The 9,775-nt window shown below is 38.5% G+C and overlaps 3 protein-coding genes across 4 annotated transcripts in view; 2 read left to right on the top strand and 1 right to left on the bottom strand.

The window, feature by feature from the left end:
* The window catches only part of gss (glutathione synthetase), a 19,828-nt gene extending 16,998 nt beyond the window's left edge, over window positions 1–2,830 (bottom strand). The window contains exons 1-3 of the mRNA XM_014016269.1: window positions 1,873–2,830; window positions 1,289–1,434; window positions 988–1,063 (exon numbers count right to left, since the gene is read on the bottom strand). Coding sequence (XP_013871723.1) covers window positions 988–1,063; window positions 1,289–1,434; window positions 1,873–2,004 — 354 coding nt within the window. The 5' untranslated portion in view covers window positions 2,005–2,830. The remainder of the gene's footprint in view (window positions 1–987; window positions 1,064–1,288; window positions 1,435–1,872) is intronic.
* Window positions 2,831–3,115: 285 nt separating this feature from the next.
* zgc:103759 (U8 snoRNA-decapping enzyme) lies at window positions 3,116–6,961 on the top strand. 2 transcript variants are annotated; one of them, XM_014016271.1, is made up of 5 exons: window positions 3,668–3,754; window positions 3,862–3,993; window positions 4,151–4,191; window positions 5,591–5,828; window positions 6,504–6,961. In XM_014016271.1, exons 2-5 carry the CDS (start codon window positions 3,862–3,864, stop codon window positions 6,747–6,749), a joined length of 657 nt encoding a protein of 218 aa, XP_013871725.1. In that variant the 5' UTR covers window positions 3,668–3,754; the 3' UTR covers window positions 6,750–6,961. The 2 variants fall into 2 exon arrangements, with proteins under 2 accessions (XP_013871724.1, XP_013871725.1); XM_014016270.1 differs by having other exon boundaries at window positions 3,116–3,993.
* Window positions 6,962–9,388: 2,427 nt separating this feature from the next.
* LOC106522991 (SLIT-ROBO Rho GTPase-activating protein 3) overlaps window positions 9,389–9,775 on the top strand; it is a gene marked incomplete at its 3' end in the record, with an annotated part of 27,658 nt that continues 27,271 nt past the window's right edge. Inside the window, 1 exon segment of the mRNA XM_014016268.1 lies at window positions 9,389–9,587.

Genomic DNA, 9,775 nt, shown 5'->3' with positions numbered 1-9,775 from the left:
GCTCTCTGGTTTCATTTAAAAGAGTCGATCATCAGATATTGTCCAAGATTAACCTTCAGGGTGGATATAGCTCGCTAGCAGCCTCACACCAATGACCTAGTTGACATCATTATTTACCCAGAATGCTTTGCGTGTAAATAAAATGGCCCTTTCCATGTAATATATTTTTAAACTTTTAGTTAACAAATTATAAAAACTAAACATCCTACTGTATTTTTACAATCTTTATTTTATAGTTAAAATATGTTTATCAAATTAAGTCTGTTACAACTAATTGGGGATCCCTTTAAATGTGTTATGACCCCTCCTGTGTTTCAATGGGCCGTAACACAGACATTATTTTTTATTTCTCTAGCTATTTATTTGTTTAATTATTGTTCAGTCACTTTATAATTACTTACTTTTTAGGTGAATAAATATGGTTACAATGAAAATGTGGCATTCAGGGGATAAAATGGAAAAAGTGGAATTTAGAAAAATAAAAACTTTAAAAAAACGGAATTTGGGGATGAATAAAATGATTTTATAGGGCCCTATAAATGCATAAAGGAGCGTTAACAAAGATCCTTCCTCCCAGCAGCTGTTCATGACAGTTCTGACCATCACTGCTCCCAACAAACCTAATAAGTATTCATGCTTATTTGCACAGTAACCAGCGCTGTTTCTCAAAGCTTTAGAGTTACAACGCTTTTATTATTATCACGTGAATCTTTACATTTGTTATTTTGGGCAACGTTGAAGATATTACTGCCGGGGTTTTGGGAAGTTGTAAGAAATATCTACGCAATAATCACAGCAGCCTTGAAGGAGTTTTGCTTATACAAAGCAGAAGTGGCAATCTGGAATAATCTGGATAAAAATTCAGTAGCAGGATACACCATGCTGCTTTTGAGTGAAACAGTAGCTTTTCTGCTGGACGTTTGTGTTGTTTCCTCTGAAAGCAAAACTTTATGTTGGAAATAAGTTTGATAATGTATGTAAACATACCCGGGACCCTCCTTCTTTCAGGATTTGCTGGTGAATCTTGAACAGCCTTGCAGTGAAATCGTCCACTTCAACAGTGCTGTAAACAGATTAAACAGAAACTTAGTTAGAATTATGACAAATTATATCAAAAACAAAGAATTTTAATTAACAATTAACATATTATCAAATACCAGCACAGGAGAATATAATAATAATAATAATTATTATTATTATTATAATGATGATGATGTGATCTTTAGTAAAAGTTGTTTTTGAGCAACTACTCAACTTTTACATTGCTCCAGATATTCACGCAGCCTACCTGGCTAAAGCCTCTTGCAGGAAGTCTGCGTCTTGACTGATTCGATCCACCAGTGTGTTGTAGTGAGTTTGCACCGCAAGAGCCTGAAGGAACACGGCTTTGGGAACAGGCGAAGGGAAGAGAGTGAACGGAGCGTAGGTCACAACCTGCAAAAAGAGTTGTAAGATTAAAGAAAAAAAAGCATGTCGACAACAATAAATCTGTTCACCACAGTCATTGAATGTGGCATGTAAGGAATGAATTGGAACAAGTGGATAAAGATAACAAATAGGATTAGTGTGGATCCATTGGAAATCTGGTTCTCCAAAGCGGACATAACTGCACAATAAACATGTCTGTTCCACCAGATTAAATGTTCTGTCGTTAACAAAGAACAAACCAAACAAACATGGCTTTCATGATTTGTTACATTTATAGTGGCAGCGATGATTTTTCAAAACATCACAATTCTCTCACGTCCAAATTTGTTTTGACCTAAACAGGGTTTACCTCAAAACAGAAACCAGATCTTTTGAATTGACAATAATGCAGTTTTCAGTAAAAATGTTATGTATGGGGGTTTGCATTAGTTATGCAAATCGCACCTCAGATGAGTTTGGGCTCTCCTTGGTCCTCATTAAAATTCCCAGCCGGAGCGCTTCATCTTTTGCCACTTCTGCCAGTTGTTTTATCAGAGCACCGTCCATCATCACCTCATCTGGTATCCCTGGAGCCATTCTGGTTCAGAAATTAAATACAACAAGATGGAATCTGTAATAAAACAGCACAAACACACAACTGAGTGAAACATACTCTATCTCCAAATCATAAAAAATAATATATTTTCATAACAGATACATTCCTTAGTTTTAACACAAATTAATGTGTTTCTTCTTTTATCAATTAATTAATTTGACATCGTTTAGAAATTAAATAGGACTGGATTCCTGTCTGTATGGTGGATTTTTCTCCCAAGACGAAAAAATGACATTGATCTTATGATCATAATGTACACAAACCTGACTAATACTGTCTACTTTTGAGAACAGAATCTGTGTGTTTACTTGGCCTTAAAAGCTTGAATAAGTTTACGCTAACCCCTATAATAACATATAAGGCTTATTTATGTCGGCTGCTGTTACTTGACACACATCTCTCTACTTTCCCTAGAATGAAATGCCACAAAACACTGGCAGGTGATGACGCACGAGTTAGCTTGTTAGCTACGTACCTTTAGTCAGCTTTAGCTCGGGACCAACTCGAAAAGTTTCAATGACGTCCTATATCTGATTATGTTTAACTAAACACTCGCTTCAATACGCAATTTTAAACATATAGCAGATTTAAAATGAGAGTTACGATTTCATCTTCGTGTGTGAAAACCTGGTGCTATGTTCAAAGACCCTCGGAACTCAAAACACTTTGTTTGTGATCAGCCGCTTCAAGCAGCGTTGTTATTCGCTACAAACAAAAAAATAGTTACGTAACAAGATAAGACGTTATTAAAGACTATCGATAATGACGTTATTTTGTTGTATATTTAAGAAAATGGGAAAAGACGTCCTTTACCTCTTTGTAGTTGAAGAATCCGATTTTCTTGTGTCAGTCTGAAGCAGCAGAAGCCACCGCTGATTGGTCGGTGTGAAACAGATGAACCAATCAGAGCTGGTAACGTCACGAAACAATGAAAATTATTGTTGAGCTGATTTGTGCTGACTGAAGATGAGATAGCACTTTATCCAGGACGTCACACTTTATATTTGATCAGTTTTACTGTTTTTTTTTGTTAAAATTAGATAAAGGTATAAGGTTTTAATCAATTACTTCTATTTTTGTGATTAAAGTAGAGAATATAAACATGCTGTGTGACAAAAACTAGCAAAATGTTAGAAAAACATATACTATAATAACATTATTTACTTTAGCCATTTAAATACGTGACTACATAACACAATTTAGAGTTTAAAAAAGGTAAAAGTAGCCCTGAGTGGGTTTTATCAGTTTTTTAAAGATATAAGATCACAATGGAAATAAGTGATTCTCACTTTCTTGTGTTATTGAAGTACTAATAATGAATGTATTAGATGTGTATGTACATGCAATATTATTGCTTAATAAAATCAATCAATCAAATAATAGAAACTTTTTTGTAAAAATGTCGACAATAGAGCTCGGCTGCGTTTGCTGTAGGTAAAATATTGACAAATTTTCCACCAGCTTTTCAATGATCAAAATGTCTACAAATATCATTTTAAAAAATGCATTAAAAATAGGTAAAAACCAAATATTCTGCTGTGAAATATTTCGGAAATAAGTAAATCTGCTCCACACCAGAAGAGGGAGCCAGAGATCATTTAAATCAAGCCTCTAACAGCTTCCTTTAAGCTTCCTCTTTACTTTAAATTCAGGGATTTTCAAGCTGAACAACACTGAGATCCCTTAACTCAGCAAATTACGAAAGGAGAACAGATAAAAGGAACCAGTAAAGTTGCGCGATCTCTTATTGGCATAACACATCCATCCATTTTGAGCAGTTAGCTACAGAACTGCAACTGTGTGATTCTGCTCTGTTTTTGTTATATCTGCTTATATAGATGGCAAGTGGACAGCTGTCCAGGGAGGAGGCGTTGGCTTGCACAGACTGCAAGCATGCCTGCCACGTGATGCTCTACTCTGACACTAAATCTCAGCTGTTCGGCAGAACTCCCATCAAGCACATTGTGCTGGTGAGCACCATTTGTGTGACTTTATATGTGTGTGTGTGTGCAGCTGGTGTGCAGTCCAAAGTGAAATCCTTGTACACAGTTGTGCTTGTGTAATAGAAACCCCACATATTTCTGAGTATCTCCCTGAGTGTTTAACAGAACCTGTCACTTCCTACAGATGCAGATGCGCTTCGATGGTCTGCTGGGCTTCCCAGGCGGGTGAGTCCTCTCTGGCTCTGCTGATGTTTATTACCATCCGTTGAAGGCGGAGCGCTAATGTTATATCTGGTAAAACATTGGATGAATTTAAAGAAAACTCTCAGGAAGAAGTCACTGGAACTGACATTTGTAGTCAAGATGGCCAATAAAGCTATTTGCCAACATGACAAATGGCTATAACATACACAAAATGAGAGATAAGTAATGCCATGCCTGTAATTTATAATTGTTTTATGCAGATAAAAAAATAAAACAATGACAGCACTGATAAAAAAATATGCAGAATAACTACTCACACAGCAAAGATGAGCAGTGGGAGATGAGGAAACACAAACCTCTGCTCTCGACTTTTAAGTCTATTTCACCAGACTGCTGGTCCATCTGATTAGCGTTCTACTAAAGATGAATCACTCAGTTGCTGGTGCGTCGTTCGCCAACACACCGAGATCATGCAACAAGGCAAGAAATCAGAAAAACACTAAGACCGACAAAAACGAAGAAAAAAAAACTGCATCAGCATTTTGTACGGGCGTATCCTTGCTTGCTGATCGAAGAAGCGGCGATATTGTTTTTGCGAGATATCCAACGAACCTTCGGACAGATTTTAATAAAACTCCTGGGGAAATAACCAATATATGTGTCCACAACTTATTAAATATTGGAGTCAACACCATTCATTACTTCATTTTAATTTTTTATTACACATAGAAAGCATTAAAATAAAAGCAACTAATACAAATATTACACAGAGTATATGAGGAATATGATAGAGAAGGATGTTAAAAAGGATAAGACAAAAAAATCAGGTCACATCAATATCACAGAAAGGGCGATTAAAATAAAACATATCTTTACATTCACTTAATTCATTTTAAACCCTTATTATACTTGGTTTCAGAGACAAATATTGCCGTATATATGAAAGAATTTATTCCATTTCTCCCAATTCTTAATAAATCCTTCCTTACTCACTGAAGTAATTCTCACCATTTCATAATTTTTTAAATGGCTCCAATCCACTGAGCGAACTCCGTTCATTGGTTTTAATTGGTCAGCCAAGCAAGAAAAGATTTAACTCAGTCAACATTAAAGACACTGAGCTAAAATTTGGTGTGGTAGTAGCTGAGAATCATTCCCAAAACAAACTCCAAGCACATGAAATCTGTTTTTAAAACCTTGACATTAACTATTGGAGCCAAGCAAAAATATTTTCTGTGTAAATCAGCAGCTTTGTATTGATTTGTTTTGATGATGATGATAGGATGTTGCTAGCCAACCTGTGATCGTCATGATGCAATATCATATGCCTATCTAAAACAATGATTGTGTTGTGATTGTGCTCTGTTGTTAGACCTGACTGTGTTTGTCTGCTCCTCCACCTGATGCTGACATTTGTTAGGCTCGTTGACGCAGGGGAGTCCCTGGAGGAGGGGCTTAACAGGGAACTGTTGGAGGAGCTGGGCATGGCCGTGTCTGTATCTGAGGAAGACCTGATGGACTCTCGATTTGCCCCTCCCCTCCCAGGCAAACCCTGCGCCGGTCTCATCACTCATTTGTATGTGAAGAAGTTGGAGGAGGAGCAGATTCAGGAGGTGGAGAAAGCGTGCGTGTCCAGTGCAGCAGATCACGGTCTCGAGGTGAGGTTATCGATTAATGGTCGAGGTTAGACGTTTAGAAACACTCATATTATTTTGAGCTTTTAATGGCTTTTTAACATTTTTTATTTTTTTATTGCTGTGTAACTTCAACTCGCCACTACAACACGTTGCACAAAGCTGAATATGAGAACTTCACTGAAGTCGCAAGTACATAAATAACAACAACTTTTTACCAGAACCACACAGAAGTCTGCAATCAAGGCGTCTTCTGTCATTGCACTTAAGCTTTTTAAAGTATTATTTATATTTTTGCTTCAAACATTTTGTGTTCATATTTATTAAACAGAATAACTGTTATACATGCATTTGAGCATGAAATATGCTAAGTTACTGCACTATATGTTGCTTATTTTATATATATATATATATATATATATATATATATATATAAACACACACACACAAACATTATTCAAATAGTAACCATGAGCATGAATAGCGATTAAGAGGGACCAAGTATAGAGCCCTGAGGTACCAACAGTTCTGAAATGCTCAGGTCAAAAGGTAAACATTTGTGCAAGTGCACAGTGCCATGTGGCCCTCTGTTAATGCCAAACAAAAAATTGTGGCCCCTTCTATCATTTAAGTTGCCCATCCCTGATCTAAACAGACTATAAGCAGACACTCTGCTTCACCTGTGTCCTCTCCCTCCAGGTCATGGGGATGGTCCGAGTTCCTCTCTACAGCACAATAAGAGGAGGCGGCCTTGGCTTTTTCCTCTCAAACTCCTTCATAGGCAACGCTCGCTCTCAGCTCATTAACTCTCTGCTGCGCCTCCACCTGGTCTCGGCAGGGGAGTTGCGGAGCGCTCTCAGGAATTCTCTGAAGATCCATTCGAAGTCTGCAAAGGACCTGAAGGCAGCCTTTGCTCTGACAGAGGCACATGGGAATTGGCTTTAAAACGCACCTGCGCTTGCTGCAGCACATACTGTCGGGCACGCTCACGTATAGTTTGACCCTCAGCTTTGCATACATACATACATAAATATCCATTAGCCTGCTAAATTACAACTGGTGACATAAAACTGCTTTTTATGCATCCAACGCTTCAGAGCAATGCCAGAGTTTCTTTTCTTATAAATGGAAATAAATCAACCTGTTTTTATCCACCACTTTCGTCACTCATTTCTTTGAAGGTGTAGACCTCAAGAGAAACCACATTTTCTGCATAAATGCAGTGAGTGCTTATTCCTGAATGGTTTTGATGAAATTTCCTGAAGCAAAACACTACCTAAAGGTAATGTAACACTGGCAATAAAATGTGGTGAAACTAGGTAAAAATAGGCAAATGCTAATTAGTTACCATAAGCATGAAAATAATAAAGAGGGACCGAGTACAGAGCCCTGAGGTACCCACAGTTCTGAAATGCTCAATTCAAAATGTAAAACACTAGCTAAAAGTAGTGAAACCCTGGCAAAATATGTAAATGCTAACTAGTTACCATAAGCATGAATAATAATAAAGAGGGGCCGAGTATAGAGCCCTGAGGTACCCAGTTTCGAAATGCTCGATTCAAAGCGTAAAACACTAGAAAAAATCGTGAAACCCTAGCAATAAAATGTGGTGAAACTAGGTAAAAATATGTAAATGCTAACTAGTTACCATAAGCATGAATAATAATAAAGAGGGGCCGAGTATAGAGCCCTGAGGTACCCACAGTTTCAAAATGCTCGATTCAAAGCGTAAAACACTAGAAAAAATTGTGAAACCCTAGCAATAAAATGCGGTGAAACTAGGTAAAAATAGGTAAATGCTGTCTAGTTACCATAAGTATAAATAATAATAAAGAGGGACTGAGTATAGAGCCCTGAGGCACCCACAGTTTTGAAATGCTCAATTCAAAATGTAAAACACTAGCCAAAATTGGAAAATGCCAGCCAAAATCTCAAATTAGCAAATGGCTCTCTAAAGTTATCATATTAGCTAACTAAATTTAGCTGAACATGAGCTTTTTCTAAAATAAGCTTTACCAGAATTAGCATTTTTATTGCTCCAAAGGGTGCAACGTTTTAAAAGATTGGAAGAAAGCTCATTGTATTTTGAGATTTTAAAGTGTAAAAATGTACAACGCCGACTGCATTTTGATCTTTTTTTTTTTTTGAAGGGTTAAAATAGCACAAACGACACAGACGTAGTCACATGCTCAAAAAATCAAACATGAGGAGGGAGGAAACCTAGGGAAAACAATATGCAGAAAGCTGAATCGGCATTCACACAATAATTACTCCCCTGTCAAATCTTTGAGCGTTTTAACATTACAAAGAGGTTTACATTCAGAATATTTGAACAGGAAGTTTGACTCGTAATAGCAACAGCCTTTTTAAAACAAGAAGCTAAAAACGACAGACGGGAAGACGAACGCTGAAGTTGCCAGCTTGTTTTACCCTAAATGGTGCTGCACAGGCAACGTTGTGGTTTTCTTTGTATCTGACAGGATCAAAGGGGCATGATCAGCAGAACTTTTACTTTGTTTTTTTCCAGTCTTTGTCTTTCAGCTGCTTTCATGTTTCATGTATGAAGCTTACAGCACAGCTTGAACCCAAGGATTAATTATGTCCATGACATACCTAATATGCCTGCAGGCATTTAATTCTGTTTAACTGTACTCTGGGTGCACATTACAACACTTGCAGCAGATGCTTGGTAACCTCCTTTCTAGACAATATCGAACAGGATGCTGCCAAACCTTTTTTTTATGCCTATTGTACTGAAAGTGTATAGTCTATCCTCTGCTGGCTGTTCACAGGCAGTCAGAAAACACCGAAACGCCAAACCGATAGCGCGGCAGGTTTACTTCACTGCATGCAGAGCAATAAATCTACTTCACATCAGACACGACGTGGATAAAACGATGGAGCGAAGGGATGAAAGATGCTTGTTAGCTCTTCTCAGCTTCATAATAACAGGTGGATGAGAAGCTGATTGGCTCCTCTTTGAGCAGGTTCACAGATACTAATGCAGGTTAAGTTAATTTGAGTAAGGTACAGTGTAAGCTGCTGTCTGTCTCAGTGTTTTTTTTCCCTCACAGCCATCAGGAGATGAAAAAAGGAACATCCTGTGCAACAGACAGGAAGCCTACGAGGGCAGCACGAAACGCACACGTCTGAGTTCGGTTTTCTGTGATAATATCTGGGTTTTTAGTTTCACTACTTCATGCTTCCCTTTAAGGTTTTGCATCTTGCACGCAAACTGGTGACAAGAAAGGATGCTGTCGTGTGACAACACAAGGTCATCGGATTTAGAGGCGAAAAGCAGGGATGCAGGAAAGGCAGGCGAGAGAAGGATGGATGGATGCAGGGGGAGAGAGTGGATGCTGAGGGAGAAGGATGGTGTATTCATAGCAGCAGCGGTATTTATAGCCGCCCAGAGGAGAGAGCGGGGCGGGGGCGTGGCCTGTGCCTGGGCTTTCTCACTGCCTCGTACGGAAGGGGAGGAGAGACGCAGCTCTGGCGTGAGTGGAGAGGCTATTTGGCATATTTTGAAAGAGGAGGGGGAGGGCTGTTTGTGCGTATGTGTGTGTGTGTGTGTGTGTGTGTGTGTGCGTGTGTGAGTGTGTATGTGTGTGTGTGTGTGTGTGTGTGTGTGTGCGTCTGAGAGAAGAGTATTGAGCTGAAATCTGTCAGATTCAAACACACTGCTCTGTGTGTGAGAGTGTGTGTGTGAGAGAGAGAGATCCGGAGGATGAGAAGAAAAGAGCTGAGGAACAGATAGAAAGAGACAGAGGACTATGAAGTGAGGTATGTACAGCTGTCATGCTCTTCAACCTCATAACAACCTGTGTGTGTGTTTTGTGTGTGCACAATATCAGTGTGAAGCATTTTAACCAGACACCATTCACTGCAACAAATGTTGCTTCTGACTGGTTCAGTGTCAATTATGTAATGTGTGTGTGTGTGTGTGTGTGTGTGTGTGTGTGTGTGTGTGT

This window comes from Austrofundulus limnaeus, unplaced genomic scaffold (assembly GCF_001266775.1).
Source record: "Austrofundulus limnaeus strain Quisiro unplaced genomic scaffold, Austrofundulus_limnaeus-1.0 Scaffold142, whole genome shotgun sequence".
Taxonomy (NCBI): Eukaryota; Metazoa; Chordata; class Actinopteri; order Cyprinodontiformes; family Rivulidae; genus Austrofundulus; species Austrofundulus limnaeus.
The sequence above is the reverse complement of the archived record's forward strand: the minus strand, read 5'-3'. Positions and strand labels throughout refer to the sequence as shown.